Below are 26380 nucleotides of genomic sequence, written 5' to 3'. Positions count from 1 at the left end.
GTACAAGTCCACAGGCACATTGGTGTGAGGAAAGATATGCTATTAAGCAGATTAGTTTGTGGACCTCTGCGTGTTGTTCCTTGGCCAACACCATATAAACACTATAGGGAAGGGATAGAAGAAAGCTGAGTTCTGGGAGCTTACTGTCTAGATAGGAAGACAAGATGTACAAGAGAAATAGAAGAGAAGCCACAAGTTGACCACAAGTTGAAAGAGGCAGAATCTTATTGTAGTGGACCAACCAGCAACTTTGACAAATTGACATCAATTTTATTTGCTTGATTTGCATCCAAAGGAGGGCAGTGGACAAAGAGAGATGATGTCAGATGTCAGAGATGTGCTAAATGCTGGGGATACATAATCGATCAACCAACATTTATTAAGTACCTAATATGTACCAGACATTGTACTAAGTACTAATAACAACAATAAGTGCTCATCAACTGACTGAATGGTTAAAAGAACTATATACATATATGTCTATATCTAATAGCTAGGACAGCCAGGAGGCACAGTGGATAAAGAGCTAGGCCTGGAAGACTCCTTTTCCTGAGTTCAAATCTGGCCTCAGACATTTACTAGCTTTGTGATCCTGGGCTAGTCACTTTACCCTATTTGCCTCAGTGTCCTCATCTGTAAAATGAGCTGTAGAAGGAAATGGCAAACCACTCCAGTATCTTTGCCCAAAAAAACCCCAAATGGGGTCACAGTGAGTTGAACACAACTCAAACAACTGAACAACAAAAAGTAATAGCTAAAAAAAAAAGTGATAGCTGTCATTTATGTAGTGATCTAAGGTTTACAAAGCATTTTTACATATGTTATCGTATTTGATACTCACAGCAACCTTATGCAATATTGCTTTTTTTACAGGTGAGGGAATTGAGACAGAGAGAGGTAAAGGCCCAGTACTATATCCACTGCACCACCTAGCTGCCCAGAATAAGAAGATAAAGGAAATAGAAAGAAAACAGAAACATCAAAGTGAAAACTCCCAGGAATATCATAGCTAAAATCCAGTTCTTCCAGGTCAAGGAAAAAACACAGCAAGTGATAATCATTTAATATCATTTTTGAACTTTAATAAGGGCCAGAACTTGAAATCAGAAGAAGAGCCTGAACCTAACAGCCTCTTTGTTCTCTGAAGTAAACTCAGAGAATATCTCTTCCTATGTCAACAAGGCCAGATGGGGCTGACTTAACTAACGTTCTTTATGACACCATTAGCCCAAGACACTATTAATAACTATCTTAATATTTTGTGGACATATACTATGTTATGGCATGTTAATGGTAAGGAAAACACAGATATCCTGGGTCATAATTTCAATTGAAACTTTGTCAGCTTTCTTATCTTATTGTATTTACAACTAATTCAATGAAGAAAATGCCTTTCTCATGGTATAGTTAAACACATATAGAGACCATAAATCTGAGGGACACAGACACGCTGGGATTGTCTCGAAACAGATTTAAGCCTGGTCATGCTTGTATCAGACAGTCAGAAGTTTCCTTCTGGCTCCATGATCATGTATCAGCTAGCTTTAAGGGAATAAACAATATGAATTTAGCCTGTTTGCCTCTTTTAACCAAACTTTCAGGTTGACACAAGCAATGACTGTTGAAAACACAGACATCCTGGAATTAAAATTTCAGTATTCTCTCTGGCACCTTTCTTATCTTATTATTTATGAATCTATCCTAATAGGAAATTCTTTTCTCCTATTACATTTAAACATATGGAAACTGACTGAGTTAGTTCAGTCGATTGTGAGCCAAGACATGAAGCCTAATTGCTTCTCTGAGTTAGGAAAGAATTGTGTCTGAGATAATGTATAGAAAGCACTTTGTGAATCATAAAGTGTACACACACACACACACACACACACACACACTCCACCCCAGATGTTTGAGTGGTACAGGCCTTGGCCTTGGAGTCAGTTCCCTATGTCCTGTACCACTTTGCTGCCCCCAGATAACTTCAGTATTTGTAGGAACATTGATTTAAGAGCTGTGAGAGAACTTAGAAGTTGTCTAGTCCAATCCCCAGGTTTTACAGATGAGGAAATTGTAGAGAGGGGAAGTGATTTGCCCAGGATTACTCAGGAAGTAAATGGCAGAGGCAGAATTGAAACCCAGATCCTCTGTGAAATTCCAGCTGTTAAGAAACCTTAATAGAAATGCAGTGAAGACAGGAAGGTGGGAGGAAGATCCTTCAAGTAGGATCAGGGCTATGAACTTTTCAAGCTATCAGCCAATCAATAAGCATTTTAAGGTACAAGGATTATGCAAAGACTGAGGATAAAAAGATAAAAATGAAACAATACCTACCTTCAAGTAACTTACATAAAATCAGAGGATATAACACATATTACACATAAGTAAATACAAAACAAATGGTGGAGCATTAATGGGGGATGGAGGGGGAGGTTGTGGGAGAAGAGAATCACAAGCCTTATTTTGCAGGTAGCCACTGAGCTGAGCTTTTATTCAGAGGCCTAGGTGCGTTCTAGGTTTGGGGAACATCCTGTACAAAAACACAGAGACTGGAGATGGAATGTCCTGCAGGAGGAAAAATAAGTAAATCATTTTGGCTGGAATGTAGAGTCCATAAGGGGGAATAAGGAAAGGTCATCTAGAATCAGATCATGACAGACATTAACTGCCAACTAAGGGAGCTAACAGGGTGGTTAGTGGTACCATATTGCATGGGGCACTGGGCCCAGAGTCAGGAAGACTCCTCTTCTTGAGTTCAAATTTGACCCCAGACATTGACTACCTGTGTGACCCTGGGCAAGTCACTTAACCCTGTTTGCCACCGTTTCCTCAACTGTAAAATGAGCTGGAGAATGAAATGGCAAAGCACTCCATCTCTGCCAAGAATACCCCAGATAGTGTCATGAAGAGTTAGATATAACTGAAAAATGGTAGTAACAACTAAAGGAACTTGTTATCTTACTCTAGAGTCATTGGAGGCTATTGAGCAGGGAAGTGACATCGTCAGAACTTCACTTTAAGAATACTCTTTGTTAAAGTGAGGAGAACCAGGTGAACACTGTACACAGTAATAGAAATATTGAAATGATAATCAACTATGAAAGACTTCTCTACTCTTATCAATACAGTGATCTATGACAATTGCAAAGAACTCATGATGAAAAATGCTCTCTATTTCCAGAGAGAAAACTGATGAACTCTGACTGCAGATTGAAACATTTTTAAATTTTTCTTTATTTTTCTTGCTCTTTTCGCAACATTAATGCGGAAATATGTTATGCATGATTTCATATGTATAATGGGTATCATATTTCTTGCCTTCTCAATGGGTAGAGGAGAGAGTAGAAGAAGGGAGAGAATTTAAAACTGAAAATAAATTTTTAAATAAAAAATATATCATTTTGGCATCTGTGTGGAAGATAGACTGGGGGGAGGGAGGGAGAGAAGCACAAGGCAGAGAGATCAGTTAGGAATCTATTGCTATAGTCCAGGTGAGAGATGACAAGGGCCTGAACCAAGATGGTGGCCACATAAGAGAGAAAGGAAAGAGCTGTGGAGGTATAACTGATGGAACCAGGCAAATGATTAGAAGTATAGGGCAAGGAGCAGCTAGGTAGCACAGTGGATAGAGCACCTGGAGTCAGGAGGACCTGAGTTCAAATCCAGCCTCAGACACTTATGGGCTATGAGATGGAGGGAGGGAGAGAGAGAGAGAGAGAGAGGGAGAGAGAGAGAGAGAGAGAGAGAGAGAGAGAGGAGAGTGATGGGGGAGAGCAGGGGTGGAGGGGGGGGAAGAGGAATGGAAAGGAGGAGGGTAAGTGAGGAAACAAGGATGACTCTGAGGCTGGGAACCTAGATGACTGGAAGGATGATGGTGTTATTGATTTGATTAGATAATACATACCAATAGACTAATGAGATAAAAGTCATGCCACTCAGAAAGGTGGCCAGCTTACTGAGGGTTGATGTTGAGTGACGCACACTACACATACTCTAGTTCTAAATGCTAATTAAAAGCAAATGCTGGTAACAACTCCCCTATAATGCCACATTATCAATCTTAAGATGCGTAAAGGCATTCTGGGAGTAGTGGATAGTCCATTTAGTCTTGTGTTCTATGTGTGCATATGTGGGCGAGTGGTTTGTGGGAGTGAGTGACTTTTACATCAATCTTAGACATCTCAAGTTTCCTCCAAGCTATGCAAATAATAACGTATATTTCTCTAGCATCTTATTGTCACAAATCACCCTTAGCTATATTATCTCCTTTGATCTTCACAACGACCCTGTGAGCCACATAGTGTCTGCATTATTATCTACATTTTATAGATGAAGCAACCAGGGCTTAAAACAGTTATATGACTTTGTCAAGGTTACCTGGAAATTGACACAACCTGGATTTAAATTCAGAAATTTCCACCACAAGTCCAGCACCCTTCCCACTATGAAGGGTCTTCCTACACATATCCCCAGTCCTTTTGTCTTCCTTCTAAACAAGAAGTTTCTATATTTAGTTCACATTTGGCACTAATGGCCTCCTCTCCAGCCCTCCACCCCCAAGTTCAGCATTTGCAGCTGGCCTAGCATCTCATGTAGGCAGAGATTCCCTCTGCCCTTAATTCAAGGTTTCCCAGTGAAACTTCATTTTTCTCACAGTTTTGACATAGGCAGAGCTGATGAGGGAAAGCTCTAGGAAAGACTTCCATGGTGCTTCCTGCATGGACATTGGGGTGGAAGGGTTAGGAACAGAAGGTAGTAACCAGGTGGAGAGAAGGCAAAAAGAACCATGACCAAGCCACATAAGAGCAATGGGTGATTGCAAAGAAGATGAGGTGTTAGCACTCTGTAGTCCTCACCAGTTAGACTAAAGGACGTATCAGCAAGGACCCCAGCACACACAGGAGGGCCTGCTATACATTTTCTTAGATCTGCTTTTCTAAAAGGAAAACAAATTTTGAGGGGTCAGCAATCTACTTTAATTACATTCACCAACCGAGAAAATGCAAGCAGAGAAATAAAAACCAACAGACAGGACTTCTGTCTTACCATAAGCAATACATACCTCACAGATCAACAGGCAGATCCAACTGTCTGACCATTACATATATACATAGTTATCAGACAGAGAAGTACCAATATCTGGGTTTTCAAAGCCGGGGTGGGGGGTGGGGCCCTCTCCTTAATGGCTACCCAGAGTCTCATCAGGCACATGAACTTTCTTCCAGAGTGTAAGCCCACAAAGCCAAACACTTTTCAGAGCTGGAGGGTGTCATGACCCTCCTTGACTCAGTGCCTCATTAACAATTAACAAAAGGTGTGGATCTTCTTATAAAACAAGAATCTTCTAATCAAGCTTCCCTTAATGGGCTCCACCTGAGGCCTATTAATGAGCAGGGAAGATCTTTAACTCCAATTATTACAAAGGAAAAAGAAACTTAGGAGGGAGAGAATGACAGATCCTAAGCTACAATCACCCATGCTATGAGTTTGAACTCTGACTTTTTCCTGCTATGTTAAGGGAAACAGAGAGGTAAAAGGTGAATTTGAATTTATACCCCTATAAAGATAGGAATTCTAGCTTGACAGCATTGGACAGAGGCTGGGACTGGAGTAAAGAAGACTCAGTTCAAATCCAGCCTCACAGACACTTGCTAGTTGTGTTACCCTGGGCAAGTCACTTAACCTCTGTTTGCCTCAGTTTATTCATCTGTAAAATGTAGATAATAGTAGTATCTACCTCCCGGAGTTGTTGTGAGAAACACATGAGATAATAACATTTGTAAATTTCTTAGTATAGGGTCTGGCACATTGTAGGTGCTTAATGAATACTTGTTCCCTCCTCCTCAACCTTTTCCTCCATGTTTGGGCTGAAGAAAAAATTTACTACCTGATAAAAATCCTTGTTACCTATCATCCTATTCTTATGTGACTTTACCTTTGCTTTTGAATTTATATGTCTTTTTAGAGTGTGACATACAGTTGTATTGTTAAGGGCTCTGGCTATGACTTTGAGGAGATGATAGCCCAAAACAGCATGCCCAGGCATTGATTCATCTGAATCATCTTAGGGGAGGAGGGACAAATAAAATACATCAAACCAATAAATGACTGACTCTGATAGATGTGTACTACATCTGGGATACATGTGATATATACATATGTATATATGTACTATATGAAGGACAAAACTCTAGGAATCTTGTTGATTTATATGTGTGTATATATAATAACATATTGCATATATTATATAATATATATTTTACATATTATATGATATTATATATACACACACACACAATAAAAGGAGAAATTTGGAACAGAGGATTGAGGTAGAAGGTAATGATGAGGGCTCAGGAAAGATAGAGGAACAACTGAGGAACCCCAAGTCTGGAGTTCTCTGAGTGGCCTATCTGGAAAAGAATCCGAGGACTCGAGCATTCTTGAGGTTAAGGTGGTAAAGATTTATTGCAATTCTCAGCAGGCAAGAGTTCTTAGGGAAACTGTGATTTGAATGGGGTGCAGGTAAAGTTTATATAGTATATTCTATAGTAAAAAATATGCCAAGTGTGATGACCAGGTGATTCAGGGTAAGATTAGGGAGTGGTTAAGGAGGTAAAGGAACATGCAGTCTTAGGGTCTACTACACAGGTATTTTACCCAGAGTTCATCAGGAGATAGCCCAAGGGAGGGCTACATGGAGGTGTGGTTTTAGGTCCGAAACATCACTAAGTGAACTAGTGGTCAGGACTGACCAAGTAATACCAGGCTGCTCTCATCAATGTCTTGTTGGACAAGATAAATGTAAGGGAGTATACTTCTGTCTAAGTCTAGGATACATATGATTGGTCAGTGAGTAGCAAATGTCTTTATGACCCAGTACACAGCCAGTTCAGCCAGTACACAGCTGGTTCAAACTAATAAATTCTGGATACTGTAGCAGGAAAAGAAATAATGGTTGTTGCTGGGGCAGGCTATTCTTGGATTGGGGAGAAACTGCCTGGAATGGTGTTTTAAGGTTAGGGAGAAATATGATTTTGAGAAAGAATTGTGATTTTAGAATTGGTGTCCAAGCACAGGTACCCAAGCACCCCATCAGTAATACCTATAATCCAGGGGTGTCAAAATCAAATAGAAAATAGGGCACTATGAACCTAGGAAATCACCTAGTAATATTATATATTCAATTATATTTTAATTTATTTTGTTAAATATTTCCCAATTACATTTTAATCTCATTGGGTCCACTTCGAGTTTGTAAACAACACAGGGACTGCTGCTCCCATATTTGACATCTGTACATAGCTCCTGCACTTTCTCCTCCCTTTCATTTTCATGAAAGATCCAAATAATCTGAAGCTTGGAGAGGGAAGGGGGTGGAACTGAGACCTACATAACTCTTGTGTGTTTCCTTTGGCAAAGCTCTCCATTAAGAGGGGTTTGGAATTGCAAGATATCCTTAAAGAATTTAAGCAGCATTTCCAAAGACTTTCTAACTCTGTTTCTGATAGAGGCTTGAAATACAGCTCTTACCCCTGCTGAGTAGAAGAAGATGCAAAGACAGATTAAATGCCTGCTCACACTACTTGGCTACCTCACTATTGTGTGCTCCAAAATATCTTGGCCCATGCAGGGATGGATTCTCCGGAGGGAAGAATTTGACCACAGTTACAGCGTTGGCAGAGACTTTCTTTTGGAGGAGAAAAACAGCTACAGGTTTTTCCCTAATTTGATACTGGGTGTGTAAAGAGTATACCTCACCCAAGAGATGAAGCTGAAGCCTCTGGAAACTTTGGTAACAGAGAGGTGGTAGAGTCCACTTTTCTTATGGAGAAGGAGTAGCATCTCATTTGCGGACTCAACCTGAAGCCAAAAGCTAGAAGCAGAGAAAAGCTTGACAGTGACAGGCCCAGCTGAGCAGTGATTAAGAAGTTAGTACCTAGCTGGGACCAGAGGACCAGCATGCTACTGCCTGGAAGAAACTCCACACCTGCAAGAGATCATATCACATGATACCAAAAGGGGACAGGACTGGCAGGAGTAACCTCATCACATCACCAGGAAACAGGCATCATGCATTGTCTCTCCATGTGTGTAGCCTGACCACATATTCTCTATGAGTATTCCCCTCTAAATATGCATCCTGGACACAAGAATTCCCTGCAATGTACCCCTTCTAATGTGTTCCTTGGCCACAATTCCTGCACATTTGCCCTAGGCATAAACCTTCTTGTTACTGATTATGCTTGTATTTGGGAATCTCTATTCATGAGGGAAATATTTTACTGCTACATTTCTTACTATGCTGCTTCATCACCATAGACTAATTGTTTCCCCTATCTAACTACTAATAGTAAATATATCAGTGGTGGCTTGTGAGATATGGTTTTGGGTGAATGTACAGAGTGCCTTGAACACCCCTGTGGTAGACAATTTCAAGTGAGAAGATTAAAATCTATTTACCTGGGCCATAGACAGATTTATTGGTACCCATGTAGAGTTAAAAATGATCAGTGAATCTTTGGAATGGTCAATGGACATACTTGTTCTTTTTCCTGGATCCTATCTTAAATCAACAGCTGATTTTTCTGATATTCTCCAATGTATATGCATATTCTATTCCACAATTAGCTTATATAGTCTATTTATCTGTAACACAGGTTACCTGCCAAGTTTAGGGCATTTTGCATAAGACTATCCAAACTGGCAGAGCGAGAATGCTGGTGGGACATCAAGTGCCTGCATGAGGGACAGATTTGGTGTGAAAGATTTGGAAAGGAGAAACATTCTTCATTTTTTCTTAGAATGAGATACTCTTCAACACGCTGAAGCTCTAAACATGCGTTTACTCATTATTCACTTTTACGATGGTCTTTTGTATGACCAGTGTTTGGCAGGAAGGGGCCAAGGTGGTAGGTGTAAGATTGGAGAAATCCTCCCCGCTCCCCTTTAAGGAACAATGACTAGGAAAACAGATTTTTTTTCTTTTAAACCAAGAGAGCTGGCAGCCTCTAATTTCAATTTGTGGAAGACCTAGATAAATATTTCTGGAATTCTGCCCATTCTTCAAAGAAGATGATTCTTACCTTGGGGGAGAGTAGGAAAAGGGTCAATGAGGCTGTCAGTTCTCTCCTCCTCTGAGAGAGGGGTACAGACTACACAAATCTATTTCTCCATTTAAATATTGCTGGCCAGGGGTACAATTTTGCTTCACAAAAAAGACAAGAAAAATAAATTAGTGAAAAAAAGTATGCTTCGATCTGCACTGAGTTCATCAGTTTTTCCTCTCATCTAGAAAGCATTTTTCATTGTAAATCCTTTGGAATTGCCTTAGATGATTGTATTGATTAGAGTAGCTAAGTTTTTTTATAATTAATTATCATTACAATAATGTTGTTGGTGTATAGAATGTTCTCCTGATTGTACCCACTTCATTTTGCATCAGTACATATAAGCCTTCTCGGGTTTTTCTGAGATCATCCCCCTCAGTTCTTACCTGACACTATTTTTCAAAGACTACACCACACTCTCATATTCATCTTCCTTTGCTTGCTCTCGCACCCATATTTTGTATACAGCTCTTTGGGCAGCTAGGTGGTGAAGTGAACAGAGCACCAGTGCAGGAGTCAGGAGGACCTGAGTTCAAATCTCATCTCAGACACTTGACACCCACTAGCTGTGTGACCTTGGGCAAGTCACTTAACCCCAACTGCCTCATCCTGGGTCATCTCCAGACATCCTGATGAATATCTGGTCACTGGATTCAGATGGCTCTGGAGGAGAAGTGAGGCTGGTGACCTGTACAGCCCTCCCTCACTCAAAACAAAGTCAAGTTCAAGTCATGTCATTATTTCTCTGATGGCACGGTCTTCTTCAGCAGCAAAGCACGAACACGTATACAGCTCTTAAAAATCTGTATCAGTTGGGGAGTTGCATATCCACATTGGTCTCATCAGATAACTCCTGTTTACCTAATTCTTATTGAATGATCAACTGTGAAAGACTTTTTCTTCCAACATGGCTAAAATGGAGCTATATTTTGCATGATCTCACATGTATAATTGTTATCACTTTTCTTGCCTTCTCAATGGGTGAGGTACGGGCTCGAAGGAGGGAGAGAATTTGGAATTCAAAAAATTTTAATGAATGTCAAAATAAAGTATAATTGTGAAAAAAAGAAAAAGTAGACTTGGTTTCTTTTTTTTAAGCTATATTGGGAAAAAGAGGATGATCACACAAAGGACTAATGCTTGGAATAGAAGAGACAATGTCTGACAGCAGATAGAAGGAAGAGTTGCTTAATTCTTATGTTGCTTCTGTAAGTTGGAGTCCTTATGAGACAGAGACCTTGTAGGTATGTGGTACCAGGAATCTTCTTAGTCATGCTGATGCGCACACAGGTCTGAATGTTTCACTGTTCAGTTTACTTGATGGTATATTCCCTTGCTAAGTCTCATTCAGAGTTCAAAAAGGCAGGCTAGGATAAGATCTGAATGTTAATAAATTTTTAGAAACTTGCTCTCCCTGACTCTGTCCCTGTCTGTCTCTCTCTTCTGGCTCAGACCCCCACCCAATTCTCCTGGAAAAATCTGGTTTCCTTTTGGGTTACCTTGCTTACTCTAAATTTCAAGCCATGTACACATTAGCAAATGAAGTCATGACTGTATACTTTTATAGTGACTCCAAAGAACGTAGACATCCTGTATGTGTCCGTCCTTCATTGTCAAAGAAGACCATGCTATCAGAGAAATAATACATGACTTGCACTTGACTTTGTTTTGAGTGAGGGAGAGCTGTACAGGTCACCAGCCTCACTTCTCCTCCAGAGCCATCTGAATCCAGTGACCAGATATTCATCAGGATGACTGGAGATGACCCAGGATGAGGCAATTGGGGCTAAGTGACTTGCCAAGAAATTCAAATAAGCATTCAAAGGAATGTGGCTTTGTAATTGAGGCTGCAGTGGCTACAGCAAAAGAGACAAATTACATATGTGTCTATGTGTACTATACAAATACGCATACACACATTCACACCTCTGCCCATTGGTCAGAAGGGAAACAGAAAGTGAGATTGTGGCAAAGGTAGAGGCTTCCTTAGGCTGTAGACTGGATTCTGGGCATCTCACTGACCATGCACACAATGTTTCCTGTTTTCCCTTCCTCTAGTTAGTTCCAGTCAATCTGCATCTTACTTGCATCTGGATCCATTCCCAGTTTCCTCCCTATTGCCAACTCAGTGGCTGTCAGAGGAGCAATGGTGGCAGGCTCTGTCTCTAGTCATCTCGCTTGGTCTGTCAGCGTGCAGTCCCAAAGCAGGGCTCTATTCTCGTCCTGCCTTTGGACAAGTGACTTTTCCATGGAAGTCTCTTTCAAGGTGGTGCAGTGAATACAGAACTGGTCCTCGAGTCAGGAAGAATCATCAAATACTTTTTAGTTGTGTGACCCTGGGCAAGTCACTTCACCCTGTTTGCTTCAGTTTCCTCATCTGGAGAAGGATATGGCAAACCACTCCAGTATCTTTGCAAAAACAAAAAACAAACCCCAAATGGGGTCACAAAGTGTTGGACATGGCTGAAATGACTAAACTAGCAACAACTCTTTCAAGACCCCAGGAAACCAGAAAGACCTGCAGCTTTCTGCTACAATGTCCTGCCTTTGGTTCTTATGTATTTCAAGAACACCATCTTTGAAGTCAGGATTATGCTTATGTTTTCTTTGCCAGGGAGAATGACCTTAGCATTGGAAAGGACAGAATTAAGATGTCTAATGGGGATATAGTACCAAGACAAGCAGGGAAATAAGAGTATACGTACTTGCTTTTGATGAATTCAAGTCACCTAACCCAGATAAACTTCATCCTTGGCACCAAAAGAATTGGCAGATATGATTGTGGAGCCACTACTGAAAGATCATGAAAATGGAAGAGGGATTGCAGGACTGAAGAAGGACAATTTTGTCACCCCAAAGGGAAGAAAACAGAGTCTATAAACTGTAGTGAGCTAGACTTTGCTTGCTGGGTAAAGTTGAAATTTAATCACTAAAGTAATAGTAAAAAACCTAGAAAAGGAAAGATGACAAAAAACAAGTAGGGCTTTATGGAAAATGACATACCTGGCTATTTCTTTCTTGACAGCAAACTAGTAGATCAAGGGAAGGGTGTAGACATAGTTTGTCTTGATTTTATCAAAGCATTTGATAAATTATCAGACTAGTTTTGTAGGAAAAGATGGAGAGATAGCCCTGGGCACTCTCCAAGTCTCAGTTTCTCTCTTGTGAAATGAGGAGGTTGGGCTAAATAACCTCGATGGTCGCTTCCAGTTCAAAATTGAGATCCTACATGAATTTAGAGGATAATAGAGTTTGATGGATTTGGAACTTTTTGGATGGTTAAGCTAAAAGAATGGTTATTAATGATTCAACATTATGTTGGCATGGACTTCTGCTCATTCCTAAACTGCTTTACATTTTTATCAATGACTTGGATAAAGGCATTGAGGGAGGGCATGCTCATAAAATTTGCAGATGATACAAAATTGAGAGGGATAGAAATATGGGATGGGAGAATCATTGTTAACAAGAAGTTGTATGCGTGTGTATTTTTCCTGTAAAAAAGATATGGTTTTAATGGACTGCAAGTTCAATTATTAGTCAATAGTATTATAGGGCAGTAAAAAAAAATTCCATCTTGGACTGGAAGGTCATAGCTGCCAGTAATAATGAGAGGGTAATCTTCTTTGACATCAGCCCTAGTCAGACAAAATCTAGGGTATTGTGTTCAATTTTGGGCACCAATTTTGAGAAAGGCCACCAGTGATAAATTGTAGGCAGCTAAGTGGTACAGTAGATAGAATACAGGAGTCAAGAAGTCTTGATTTCTAATCTGGCTTTGATAATGGCCAGCTGTGTGACTCTGGGCAAGTCACTTAAACTCTGCCTCATCTGTAAAGTGTGTATAAGAGCAATTCACAGGGTTGTTATGAGAATTAATAAATTAACATATGTAAAGAGTTTTCATGACATTGAGAGATCGATTTCTACAGATGCAGGACCCCTGGCCTCCCTCCCTACCAGGTCTTACCTCCCCACTGAATGTCCTCTGAATGGACTCTGAATGTCCTAGGGGCTTCAACCTCTGATTTAGCTCCCTCCCCAGATTTCCCTGAATGCCAAAGAGAGGTAGCCTCAGGAGCCTGCTTCTCTGCTGGCACCATGAATGAATTGGATCAGCTGAAACAGGAGGCAAAGCAGCTCTAGAGCCAGATTCCAGAAAACAAGCAAGGATTCAGCCCGCACTGAGATGACAAGTGGCCTAGACCCTGTTGGAAGAATTCAGATGAGAACACAATGGAACTGTGGGGTCACCTGACAAAAATCTATGCCATGTACTGGGGGACAGACTCAAGGCTGCTAAGATATCTGCTCCATCCACAATCTCATAACCCAATAGGGCAAAGTCAGGGTCAGCAGAGAGCTTCCAGTCCACACTAGGAATGTTGATTCCTAGATGACCACCAGATCATCATCAGCTGTGGAGACACAGCTTGTACCTTATGTGATATAGAAACAGCTCTGGATGTGCAGAGTTTCTTTTCATCTCTGGTGCTTCTGAGGTTTCCTTCAAATTGTGAGGTGTTTGGGACTCTATATACCAGCAAAATTTTCCAGGCCATGAATCGAACATCAGTGCTGTGACTTTCTTTCCAAATGGCTATGCTTTCACCAAGCACTCTATTGATACTACATGCCACCTTTTTGACCTTATGCCAGACCAAGAACTATTCGTGTACTCTCACAACAATTTTATCTATGGTATCATCTTTTGCCTTCTCCCAAAGTGACTGAACAGGTGTCCTTGATGGTCACAACAATGGTATTTACTGTCTTGGGGTGATGATGGGATGGCTTTGACCATCAGTTCCTGTGACTCCTTCAAGATCCCAAATACCTTCCATAGCTTTAATTTTTCAGGCCAGGAAGGAGTAGGGGGCTGTGCCCTACACTACAGGCCAGAAGCTGGCCAGAAAGTGGCTGGCAATACACATAAGCCAGGGACTGGGCCTCCTCTTCCTTAGGGTTCAGTTCTTCCCCTTAAGACGGGGATGCGATTGGGAGGAACCTCTACTCTCCTCCCTGTTACAAAGCCATGGTCAGGGCCAAGAGTGGGAAGCTTTAGGAAGTGGCTTTTAAAAACTGATTTAATTTTTTTTTTCCATAAAGGAACCAATTCCAATTCTGGTTTGTTTGGTTTTTTTTGAGGTCAAGCAAAGTAGAATCTTTTGCTGTTTTTGTTTTATTAAAAGTACCTCTGATTGGATAATGTGATTAAAGAAAATCTTCCCCACACATTGATGGGCCTACCCATTGAGGGAAGCTTGATTAGGGGAGTTGTTTTGTAGGAGGGTCCCAAGTACCTTCAGTTTTTTCTATTGAGGCACTGGGTCAGAAGGTCATGCCCTCTGCCTCTGAAAAGTGTATAAATATTCTGAGGGTGAGGTTTTACTTCGGGGCTTAGTTTTTAGAAGAAGGTTTGTGTGACAGATAAGAGACTCTGGGAAGCTGCTATGCAGCCCCCTGGCTTTGAAAACCCAGATGTTGGGGCTTCCCTCTCTGGTAACTATGTTCAGATAGTTGGACTTGTCTCTTGAACTGTAATGTATGTATTGATTATGGTCAGACAGAGAAAGCCATGTCTGTTGATCTTTAATTTCTCTGTATTTTCTCTAAGTTCAGGGTGCTGACTTTTTCCGCTGAACTAACTGAATGATCCATGTGCTTGATTAAAGTGATTGTTAACCCCTCAAAAGTTGCCTTTCCTTTTAGAGAAGCAGATCAAAGAACCTGTGATAGCAGGCTCCCCTGTGTATGTTGGAGTACTTACTGATACAGACGAGGAGGCTTTGCAAACCTTAAAGTGCTATATAAATGCTAGCCATAGAATGTCCAGAGAAGGGAAACTAGGGTGGTGAGGAACCTTGAGTCCAAGTCAGACAAAATCAAGATTAATGAGCAGAAGTTGCAAAGGGGCAAATTTAGGCTTGATGGCAGGAAAAACTTCCTACTAATTACAGTTGTCCAAAAATAGAGTTGCTTTAAAAGATAGTAAATTTTCATTGGCTGTCTTCCAGGTGAGACTAGATGACCACTTGTCACTTATTATATAGTAAGGATTCCTTTTTAGGTATGGATTAGACAAGTTGATCACTAAAGTCCCTTCCAGTTTTGAAGCTCTATAATTCTGTCTTTCTTTCCCCTAAAGACAAACACATGTTCATACCTCTTGGTCTTCGTTCATACTGTGCTTTTAAACCTGGAATGCCTACCTTTTTTTTCCTTTTACAAATTCCCATAGATCCTTTAAAACCCAACTTAAATGCTTCCTCCAAAATGAAGCTTTCCCTAATCCCCTATGGTAGTGACTTTCCTTCTCATACCTCAAATAGCTCTTTTCTAACATACTTTGATGCTGTTCTGTATTATTGTTATTTGTCTAAATGTGTCATACCATTACTGCTAGCTCCCTAAAAGCAGGAATAATTTCTTATCTAAGCTTTATATCTCATGGTGCCTTGTACATAGTAGGCTTCTAATAAAAAAAATTGGCATCTAAAATGAATTCAACTTTTAATAGTAGCTTTTTTTTTCAAATTTAGATTTTTCTTGATACTCTTTGTTTTTACATCACCTTTATTTCAGAATATACCCTTAGATCCTACCAAACCTACCAACCCATCTCTTATAATAAAGAACAAAGGTGAAAAAGAAAGGCAGTTCAGCAGAACTAACCAACACATCATCCAAGTCTGACAGTATATGAAATGTTTCACATACATAGTCTCCTATCTCTAAAAAGAAGGAAAGGAAATACATTTTTCATCTTTTCTTTAGGGCCAAGCGTGGCCATTATAATTACAATGGGTTTACACAATTTATATAATTGCTTTGGGTTTTTTTATTCTTTCCATTTAAATTGTTAGTCATTTTATATGCATTTTTGTAGTTCTGCTTACTTCACTCTGTAGCAGGTCTTAAGTCTTTCCATACTTCTCAGAATTCTACATATTTATTGTTTGTTAAGATACATTAATACTCACCTTCACTCCCTGACCATGTCCTCCTACACCCACCAGGATACTCAATCCAGAAACCAATTTCTGGAGGAATTTACCCGTGGATGCCTGAAACCCCTGCCCTGTGGTCCCACTATAATGATTGATGTTGCTCCAGTTACCCAATACATTTATGCCTGTGCTCCAGACACACTTCATCTCATTCTCAAGCCATTTCCTCTCCATCCAGCACGCTATCAGATCTTTTGTTCTTTTGTCTTTCAGTTCTGAAAACCTCCTCAATTCAACTCTGTCCTCTACAGCTTCACTCACCACCATCTATAAATTTCCAGACCAAAATATGCTTCCCTGAATACTACTCTCCTAAATGTGTTGTCTTTTCCTATTAGAATTTAAGTGTTACAAGGGAAGGGACTGTCTGTTTTTGTAGCTCTAGGACTTAGGACAGTGTTTGGCACAGAGTAACCACTTAATAAATGTTTTTTTCATTCATTCATTACTCTCACATGCCACAGTGTTTCAATGGACATCACTTGTAGGTTCTTTGCTACTACTAAAGAAAACTGCACTATCTTTTGATGCAGGTCTGGAAATGATCTTTTTCTTTCTTGGAACTGATTCATTCTAAATTAAGAAACCATTTGGGATCTGAAAAGCCAAGAAAGCGTGTTGTTTTTTTTTTTCTTCTGATCTATTGCGCAAAGAGGATCATCTTCTGATACCTTGCCAAGACCCTGGTGTTCCAATACAGCTTTGTTTGACTCTTCTTTCTCGGTAACTTTGCACCTGATTAGGATTGGGGGGAGGTATGTGTGAAACTAATAATTCAACTGAGCTGGGAATGGAGGTAGTGAGAAAAGACAAAAGGAGAGAGGAAAAAGGAGATTGAAGATGAATGTGAATGGTGACCTTCCCAGACCCCTAAACATACACAGTAATCTCTCTCCTATATCTGCTACACATCAGCTGGATAGAACTTCAAATCTGATTGGCTGAGGCAGGTTCATCTGCAGACCCTCAGACTCCAACCCATCTCTGCAGGAACAAAGTGGTCATAAGTCCAACTTATAGGCTCTGGAGACCCAACTTTAAGATGCAGTTTTAGTAACCAGTATCTGTAACAAGGCTTACCTCCCTCAACTTGATTTCCACTAGATGAAAAACCATTCTGAGATAGTAGCTTTACTGGAATACCCTGGATTTGGGGAGGTGTGATAGGAGAACCTTGGCTTGGAAAGTAACCTTGGGTGGTGATCTGCTGTTTCTTGATCTTAACATTCTTTCTCTACCAACTAATTAAACTGCTTTTATTACAATATAAGATCAAAGTGATTTTTAATGACTGATTTCCAATTGGTAGAATATGAACCAAAGGGTTTATTGAACCTTCTGCACCCTAGTAGACTCTCAGAATAATAAGAAAGTGGTTTGGGGGCAGGGATGTCGTGTCTCCATTAAATTGAGTTAATTGAGAGGTTGAAAGGACCTTAGAGATAAATTTAGGTGGCACAATGGATAGAGTGCTGGACATGGTAGTAAGGAAGACCCAAGTTCAATCCAGCCTCAGACACTAGATCAAATTACTTCATCTCTACTTCACTTTCTTCATCTGTAAAATGGAGATTATAATAGCACCTACCTCCTAAGGTTGTTATGAAGATCAAAGGAGATAATACTTGTAAGATGCTGTGCAAACCTTAAAGTGCTATATAAATGTTAGCTATTATTAGAAACCATTTCAACTGCCTCATTTTATGGATGAGAAAACTGAGGCCCAGAAGATAGTTTGCCGAAGGTCACATAGGTAGTAAGAAGCAAAAGCAAGAATTTAACCATGCCCTTCTGACTGCAAATCCAGGGTTCTTTCCACTATATCATATTGCCTTTACAATACCTTCAGCCTACAGGACAGTTGGTTCCAAAGTAGAACCCAAGATACACAGTTTAACTTGCCAATAGATTACCTGGCACTCTCCTCCCCCAACTCTGGTCAATTGAGTTGGGTTACTAAAGGTGAATAGAGGAGGAGAAGGGAAGGAGAGGATGAAACAGACATGTGGACATCCAAAAAAGATAAAAGGTAGGAAAGTAGTTCTTGGGGAAAGTGTGGAAAGGAGATGGAAGGGAGGAGAGGTATATGATTTGTCTTTGTCCTTAGTTCTCAAAGAGGACCATATCAAGATGATGACATGACTTGCAGTTCACTTTGATTTGAGTGAGGGAGGGCTGTGCAAGGTTACCAGCCTCACTTCCTCCTCCACAGCCAGGTATATTATGGTGATCAAGGAAAGATAAGGCTAAAGCCTTTCAGGAAATGCCCTAAAAGAGAGAGGTTCATTGAGACTTGGAGGCAGGAGGGGGAAGATGACTAGATAGGAAAACAAGTTGTGAAAAGGAGGGAGAAAGGGATCCCACCTCAGATCACCTCAGACTATAAACATCCAAGTCCAGATCACCACCAGCTAGTAACCCCCTTACTCACTCTCCCTTGACTCATACCAGGGCCTGGGATAGGGAAGGCTCACTGCTGCTCCCTGGTCCCATGCTCCTAGTAGCTAAAAGGAAGATGAAGACTGAATTAGCTACACAACCTAATAGTTTAATTTTTTTCATTCTGACCTGGGTAAAATAATCTACTTTTTCAAAAACCTCATTAGGAAAACAAAACACCTTCTTCTAATTAAACCCTTGGTCTATTTGTTGGAAAAAGAGCAGATGCCCTGATTTTTAAGGCCACTGTACAATCCACTCCATCTGTTGCCTCCCCTCCAACATGCATTGCTCATGTTGGTATCATTCTTTTGCAGTTCTGCAACCTGGGAGATGGCTAGTACCCAGGTTTTGCCTTAGTTGGTGTTATTGGGTTGCTTAGCTTGTATGCACATTCATTTGTTTTGGGAGGCTCTCGTGGGCCTGTTATAATGGAACTCCCTATTAACTGTTTTGTTCAAGGCTGAGAATCATAAACTCCGAGTTGGAAGAGATATTTGAGGCCATCTGGTTGGTTCAACCTGTACTTGTACAAGAATTCCCATTGCAGCATCCCTGATAAATGGTGTTCCAGGCTTTTTTAAAGATCTTACTTCATATATGAGGTGCTTACCTTCTGATACAGCTTATTGTGTTTTTGGACAGCTCTAAGTAGAAAATTAGGAAAACAGAAATAAACTTAAATAAAATCTCTCAATCTGTTTTTTCTCTTGACAAAATGTTATACTCCCTGTAGGGCCATACCTTTATTACCTTTAGGTATTGAAGATCTTAGTTTAGAAGTGTCAGATGAGGGAACTGCTTTAGAACTGTAACTGAGTTTTAGATGAAAAAGCCCTGCTGGGTTTGTGTAGCTTAAGCAGGCTATAAATTTGATTTTATATAGGTTTCATATACACAGCCTTACTTGGTCAGGTGTTTAGCTTTCAGGTTGTGTTTGCCCTCATCACCGCAGGGTACTGCTAGTATAAGGTTGGTTACTGCCTGAGCTGTAAACACTCAATTCTTACTCCCAGTGTGCCTAGCATATTAGTCAGGCTGTATCTTGAATCATGACATAAAGGCACTGGGAGGAAGTTGGGGCAAGGATCTCCATTTTAAAACCTCATTTTGTAAAGTAAATACCAATTATTTAATATTTAGTAAACCATTTTTTTCTTCTTAAAGTAGTCCTACATAGATCATCTGTGGAGCATTTTTCATTAATGGTGGTAAAGACTAACCCCAAACAAGTTATGGAAGAGCTGCAACATGTATCAGTGGAATACCCAACCTTGAGGAAAGCATGGATCTTTACATGTTCCAAAATTATCTTTTATCAAGGCATACCCAATACAAGAGACTGAAACGGATGGAAGAGCAAAGATGAACAGAATCTGTTGATGATCATCCAAATTATTTTATTCTTCTTCCCTCCACTAGATGATACAATGACCAAACGGACTGTATCTTTTGTGCTTTACTGGCCCTTGCTCACCTTCTGGTGAAGATACTAATATACTCAGTTTTCACTTTTTGAACCTGTCTTTACTCAGCTGAAGTGAGTGGTAGAAGGACTAGACAGAATTCTCACTTTATTCTCTTTACCCCCTCAGGCAGGGATTCTGGGACTCAATGTCAGACCAAGGAACTTGGTGATTCAGGTAATCCAGTGTGTCCCTACCCAAACTCTGCTGTGGAATGGCAGAATTTTCTAACACAGCTTCAGCATAAGGGTCTTCCAGGGGTCAGGGACTTGGAGAAATAGATAAAGGCAAGAAGAAGGAAGAACTCAGTTTTTTAAAGTTACAAATTTTAAGAATCCTTGTTAGCAAAAGGTTATATACTGGTAAAAAAAAATTTCTTTTTAAACTATAGACCCGTTTTTGTGAAACTGATCTAGTCCAATACCTTCATGTTACTGAGAAACAAATAGGTCCTGACTCCTATAAAGAGGAGACATTTTCCTAAGCATTCAGACAGCATCGCTGCAGTTGAAACACAGCAATGCACATACTCCCTACCTAAGGTGTGGAAAGGAAGCGGACACACCTATATCCTATCTCCAAGTCTAAACTATTTAACATCCTTAATCCCTCACACAACAGTTAGTCACCCCAAGTCTACTCTCATACCCCGACGCATGATGAAGTCATATCTACTAGTAAGGGTTCAGAAGTGTATTTATTTGAAGTAATAAAGCACCCTGATGCTTCGGTTATGTGGAGGTGGGGGTAGTGTTGTACACTGAGCCTGGGCACTTCTGTTACTTCTGTTAAGTCCCTTTTCAGGGCCAGCCCTGGGGTCTTTCTAAACATAGTCATCTCTACGTTCTGTATGAAGTGGTTCAGGTCTGGAAGAAAATGAGGTAAGTGTTCATGTCTTGGCTCAGTGGTTGTCACATTCCAGTCAATGTGATCACTTGTCATTGTAACTACATTCTCCCAGACTATTGGAATACGCATCAGTGTTACAGAAAATAAGCCTTGGGCAAATGGGTCACAGAGGAGATATCCTCAAACTAAGAATTACCAGGACCATGGGTGAGATGAGTGGAAACCAGTCCATCTCAGATATAAAAAAGTCTAGCTCCAAAAGTGGGTCACAGTAACAAAGGATCATGTAAACTGAACAGCGGAGAATCTGCTATAAAGCAAGAGTTGTACAAAGGCCTTGGTTATTCTGTCCAACAGAGGCTAAACTAGTGAGTAACACAACAGGTTCTGAATGCCTAAATTTAGTTCCTCAGATCGATTTAGAGTAGGAATAATTTAACTTCCAAAAAACTCAAGTTAAACATCTCTTTAAGACCACTCCTTTACTGTATGAATCCTTCCAACTAAAATTTGGCCTCCAGAGTGGGCACCCTTCTAAGGCAGAAGGTGCCCAGTTGGTGTGGCTTCTCAGGTGAGGGAAATCGTTCAGGAAAATATAATAAACAGGCATTCTGGTTTGCAAGAATCAATTTGCCTAGGGCCTGACTTAGATCATCTGCGAGGTGATCTAATTAAAGTGGATTTCCATACTTGTAAGGTTGAGGGCCACATCCTGGAATAAATAAAGCATACAAGTACCCAACTGTTAAGGCAGTCCTCCCTGCTAACACTTGCAGCTACAACTGATGGTCACTTTGAGCCTCCAACAAGAAGTTCATCATAAAGCTGTCCAATGACTTTGAGGGCAGTCCATATCCCAGGTAAGCCATCACTTGTATGTCCAATGAGCAGTGGCCCAGCCCTGGCCCTTGCAGAGCTCCCGGTGCCGAAGGAAACAGTCATGGACACGAAATCTTCGACCACAGTGGGGGCAGGCATGCAGGGCTCCGGCATGCGTCTTCATGTGTTCAGTCAGATGGTGCTTGAGTTTGAACCGTTTGTTACAGACACCACAACCAAAAGGCCTGAGACTAAAGGTCAGCATGATGTGGCGGTCCCGTTTTGGCTTCACGGCAAACCGCTTCCCACACAGGCAGCCAAAGCGCTTACCATCAGGGGGAGGCGCTCCCCCCAGCTTTACTGGCCCATGCACAGCTTGTCCTGTTCCTCCGGGTCCACCACCCCCTGACAAGATTTCATTCCCATGGAGATCTACCGGTTTCCACGAAGGGCCACCTCCACTGGAAGTTCCTCCTGCACTGGGGGGCAGCAGGAACCCAAGCTCCCCTCCTCCTGCTCCAGTGCCCCCACTAGGAAATCCTTCTGGGGATTCCTCCATTCCTCCCTCAGGCTGGGCCCCACCCCCAACTACTTCTTCCTCAGAGTCAAGCTTCTCTTGCTTAATGTAGAAGATTTTAGGGGGCAGTGGTGTAGGAGGGGTGGGAGCTTCAGCTGAGGCTCCTTCGCCATCCGGTAACCTGCGGGCAGCAGTAGACAGAGAAAGTGAATTGGGGGCCCGAGGACGCGGGGTCCCTGATGCCGCTTTTTGGGTCTGCGGGGTCTGAGGGGCAACTGGTAAGGTTCTTTGTTCCTCTCCCTCCTCCTCTTCCTCCTCCTCTTCTTCCACCTGAATCTGCAGCACCTCTCCCAGCTCACCCCCCACGGCTACAGCCGGGCTCTCCGCGGGGGGCTGGGGTGGGGCTGGGCGGGAACACCAGACCCCAGGGGAAGAGGAGGAAGAGAGCAGGAGCGTGTTGCTGGAGGTGCCTTCACACAGCTCCCGCAGGATCTCGGAGCACTGATCCACCACCTGCCACATCTGAAGGCCGCTGGCCACCAGGAGGTGGGCAGGGAGCGCGTCCAGGGGCAGGCGCAGGCGCCCCGAGTAGATGAGCTGCAGCAGCCCCTCGAAGGCATCGGCTTCGATCACGTTGGGCAGGGTGAGCCTCGGGGCATCCCCCAGGAGCAGCTTGTCGTGGAAGTAGGGGGAGGCTGCGGCCAGCACGGCCTTGTGGGCGCGCAGCTCCCGGCCCTGCACCTGGAGGGACACGTCGCAGAACTTCCCCTCCAAGCGGTGGCGGTTTAGGGCCTCCAGGAGAGACGAGCTGTGCTGGGGGAACTCGATCTGGATCGTCCTGGGGGCCGAGACCGGGCACGAGGGAGGCGGGGCGCACGCCGGGGAGGGGGGCACCGGGGCCAGAGAGGTAGGGGTATCCATGGTGTCCCGAGGGCAGGCCCAGGCGGCGGCTGTGGAGGAGGGCACGGACTCAGACACCCCGCCCCCCCCGGCCTCCCCCGGCCTCCCCCGGCTCCACCAAGAGTTGTCCAACTTTCCCAGCCCGGGCCCGTTTCTCCTCCCGTCCGCGGACCGCCCGCTTCCTGGGCGTGGCCTACCGCCTCCGACCCTGGCCTCGGACCCCGGCCTCGGCCTGTAACGCCCCGGCTGTCCCCAAGTCCTAGCAGGGGTGGGGAACCTGCGGCCCCAGGGGCCTTCTAAATCCCTGAGTGCGGCCTCTGGACCGAATCCAGATTTTACGGAACAAAATTTGGATTCGGTCCAAAAGCCGCACTCAAGGATTTAGAAGGCCTCCTGTGGCCTTGAAGTCGCAGGTTCCCCACCCCCCTCCCTAAAAGCCCGCCGACCCCGGAAGCGGGAGCCCCGCCCACGCCATCCCGTGCTCCCCCCGGGCTTTGCGGGGTTCTCCGCCGGCCCCTTCCCCGGCCTTCCGTTACCCGGAGCCGCGGAAGCCCTCCCCCCCGCCCCCCAGTTATACCTCCGGGCGGGGACTCGAGCTCTCCGCCAGCAGGGAACGCACCGCCACCTCCGCGCCCGAACACCAGCCTCAAGGCGATTGGGCGGGGCCTGGCACGGCCGCCAATCACAAGTCAGCGTTCGCAGCGAGTGTACAAGCCCTATTAGGATTGGCCGCCTTGCGGCCAAGAATTGGAAATTGAGGGGATGCCCGTGCGAGGGGAATGAGTGAGCTGGAGGTCTGGGAGGTCTAGGACTGCCCTGGACTACGGCTGCGCCTCAGGAAACGGTGCGCAGGCGGCTCCCCGGAAAAGCTGGCGGGCCCCAGGTGGCCTGGTGCGGCGTGCAGCCCCAGCCCCGCGCTGACCGCGCCTAGGCCTGGCCCTTCTCCGCGGCGGCGATGCAGGGCAGCGCCGAGACTCCTGACAGAGCCGGGGAGCCTGAATGCAGGAAGCGCGCTGGCCTGGGTTTTTCTTTCAGTTTTTCTCATTCTTCTTTCACAACATGGGAGGGGGGAGAGAAGAGGGAGGGGAAAAGTTGGAACTCAAAATCTTATAAAAATGTTGAAAACTATATATGCAATTGGAAAAATTAAACACTACTAAGTGGGGGAAAATAAAATTAAAAATTAGAAAATGAAGATTGGCCGCCACCAGGGTTTGACAAGCGTCCGGGGGGGAAAAGCACTGACTGCTCGTGACCATTTAAGAGAAGGGGCAGCAAGACAAGTTCTCGCCAAGTCAGAGGCAGGGTAGGGCTGGGACGGGTGTCCTCTGGGGGGCCACAAGTAGCGGAGAAACTCTGGCCCTACCGCCAAGTCTTGCATTCATCAACCTTGAAACAGCCGTAAGAAGAGTTACTGCTGTGGCTGATGTTTGCCCTGTCATTAACAGCAGAGGAACCTTGAGGAACGTCTTTACAAGGAGCTGCCAACACCAAGACGCGAAATGCTAGGAGTGCTACATGAGACATACAAACCGTCGTGTTTAGTCCTGTCCAGCTCTTGGTGACCCCATTTGGGGTTTTCTTGGCAAAGATACTGGAGCGGTTCGCCGTGTCCTTCTCCAGCTTATTTGACAGATGAGGAAACTGAGGCAAATGGGGTAAAACATTTGGCCTTGATTACGGTCATACAGGTATTGTGTCTGGGGCCAGATTTGAACTCAGGAAGATGAGTCTTCCTGACTCCAAGTCTGTCACTCTTTCCACTGCAACACCTAGCTGCCCTTAACCAACCAACGATAGAGAAAAAAACGTGGGGGTAATAAGTTTTTGAAAAATAAATTTATTGCAGCCCTTTATCCAAGTTATCAGTCAATCCTAGCCCCCTACCTCTTGGTCAGTCTGGCCACCCTCGGCACATGCCCTGGTATGTGTAGGGCGAAAACAAGGAGCTCCATGAGAGGTAAGGCAAGTTCCAAATTTAGGGCAGGGAGACAGCCTAAAAAGAGGCCCTTCTGGTTGAAAAGGGAGGGCCCTTCCCCCAGAGTGCCAGCCCTTAATAATTTTAAAATAAATCAGAGTAGTCAAGTCAGAGCAGAGCTTGTGACATCAGAGGGGAATAATGTAGTCAATGGCTCCCAGTCTTGCCCTCAATGAGGAGATCCCACTACTCCTATGGGAGGTTCCTGCATGGGTTGGGCAGGGAGAAAGTCAGGAGCACAGCAATAAAAGAACAATCTCCTTTTATTAAACATGATTTTCTGTTTCACCACACACTCCAGAAAAAAAGGAAATGGGGCTGGGAGTGGAGAAAAATAGGATGGGGAGGGAGGGACAGAGAAGGCTGTGAATGGAATTGGGGCATAGAACAAGAAAAAAAAATAACCAGAGGTAGGGCAAGTCTGCCACCCTTGGAAGGGTGGATGGGGAGCACGGAAGAGGGGAGGGCCAGGAAGCTTTGTACAGAGGAATCACCCCCCAGCCCACACACACACACACACACACCCTGGATATGTACAGTACAAACCCCAGATAATTACAACAGCCAAAGACGGGAGAGGAAACGGGCACTGAAGTGGGGCCTAAAGTTGGGGAGAGCAAAGGAGAGAAGGGCACAGGGGATAAAATTTCACATATTTACAACTTCTATATACTATAAATTCGGCCCCGGCTGGGTATGTGAGGAGAGTGGAATTGTGGGAGAACTGTCCATACAAAAGAATAATATGGGTAGATGGGGTAGGGCAGTAGGGCCAGGGCCCCAATACCAAACGAAAGAAGAAAAGAGCAAGGCAGGGAGAGGGGATGGCAGTCAGGGGAAGGGGATACCAAAGAGGGGGTGGTTCCCTCCTCCCCCATGGCCCACCTCCCCCAAACCTCATCCATCCTACCTTTTCCATCCCACCAAAGAGCTATGTACAGAGAGAAACACCGAAAAATTGTGGAGCTGGCGGTAAGAGAATGGGAGAGGGAGCAGCGGGGAGGGGAAGAGGGAAGCCCAGCCCTGTCCCACCTCCCAAGGGGACAGAGACACGGAAGGGGGCCCCCTACACCACCCCACTCTCGGGGGAGAGAGACATGGCTTTTCCTAGATTAAGTTCCCCCCTCCCCCTGGGAGTAGAGACCAAGGGGAGGGAGAGAGAGCAGGAGGGAGGGAGCAGGAGAGAATTAGGGGAGGCAGATAAATTGGTGTCCCCATAAACACACACCACCCTCGTAAACCCCAACCTCTCCCTGTTGCCTCATTTCTCCCACCCACCCACCCAACACACCAGGGGA

At 43.5% G+C, this 26380-nt stretch overlaps 1 protein-coding gene and 2 pseudogenes across 2 annotated transcripts; 1 reads left to right on the top strand and 2 right to left on the bottom strand.

Annotated features, from left to right (window-relative positions):
* LOC140522758 (dnaJ homolog subfamily A member 1-like) overlaps positions 1 to 4723 on the bottom strand; it is a 44661-nt pseudogene extending 39938 nt beyond the window's left edge.
* Positions 4724 to 13205: 8482 nt separating this feature from the next.
* LOC140522757 (guanine nucleotide-binding protein G(I)/G(S)/G(T) subunit beta-2 pseudogene) lies at positions 13206 to 14068 on the top strand (annotated as a pseudogene).
* Positions 14069 to 19932: 5864 nt separating this feature from the next.
* Positions 19933 to 26346, bottom strand: ZBTB9 (zinc finger and BTB domain containing 9). Of its 2 annotated transcripts, XM_072641768.1 has the most exons (3): positions 24638 to 26346; positions 23682 to 24150; positions 19933 to 23154 (listed from the first exon to the last, which is right to left on the bottom strand). In XM_072641768.1, exon 3 carries the CDS (start codon positions 23123 to 23125, stop codon positions 21737 to 21739), a length of 1389 nt encoding a protein of 462 aa, XP_072497869.1. In that variant the 5' UTR covers positions 23126 to 23154; positions 23682 to 24150; positions 24638 to 26346; the 3' UTR covers positions 19933 to 21736. The 2 variants fall into 2 exon arrangements, with proteins under 2 accessions (XP_072497869.1, XP_072497870.1); XM_072641769.1 differs by lacking the exons at positions 23682 to 24150; positions 24638 to 26346 and adding an exon at positions 23302 to 23614.
* Positions 26347 to 26380: the final 34 nt, after the last annotated feature.

Source organism: Notamacropus eugenii, chromosome 2, assembly GCF_028372415.1.
Source record: "Notamacropus eugenii isolate mMacEug1 chromosome 2, mMacEug1.pri_v2, whole genome shotgun sequence".
Classification (NCBI taxonomy): domain Eukaryota; kingdom Metazoa; phylum Chordata; class Mammalia; order Diprotodontia; family Macropodidae; genus Notamacropus; species Notamacropus eugenii.
This window is presented reverse-complemented; position numbering and strand designations above follow the sequence as displayed.

Bases quoted from the DNA above. Each gene is read 5' to 3' on its own strand.
- ZBTB9 (XM_072641768.1), bottom strand. From the start codon at position 23,125: ATGGATACCCCTACCTCTCTGGCCCCGGTGCCCCCCTCCCCGGCGTGC.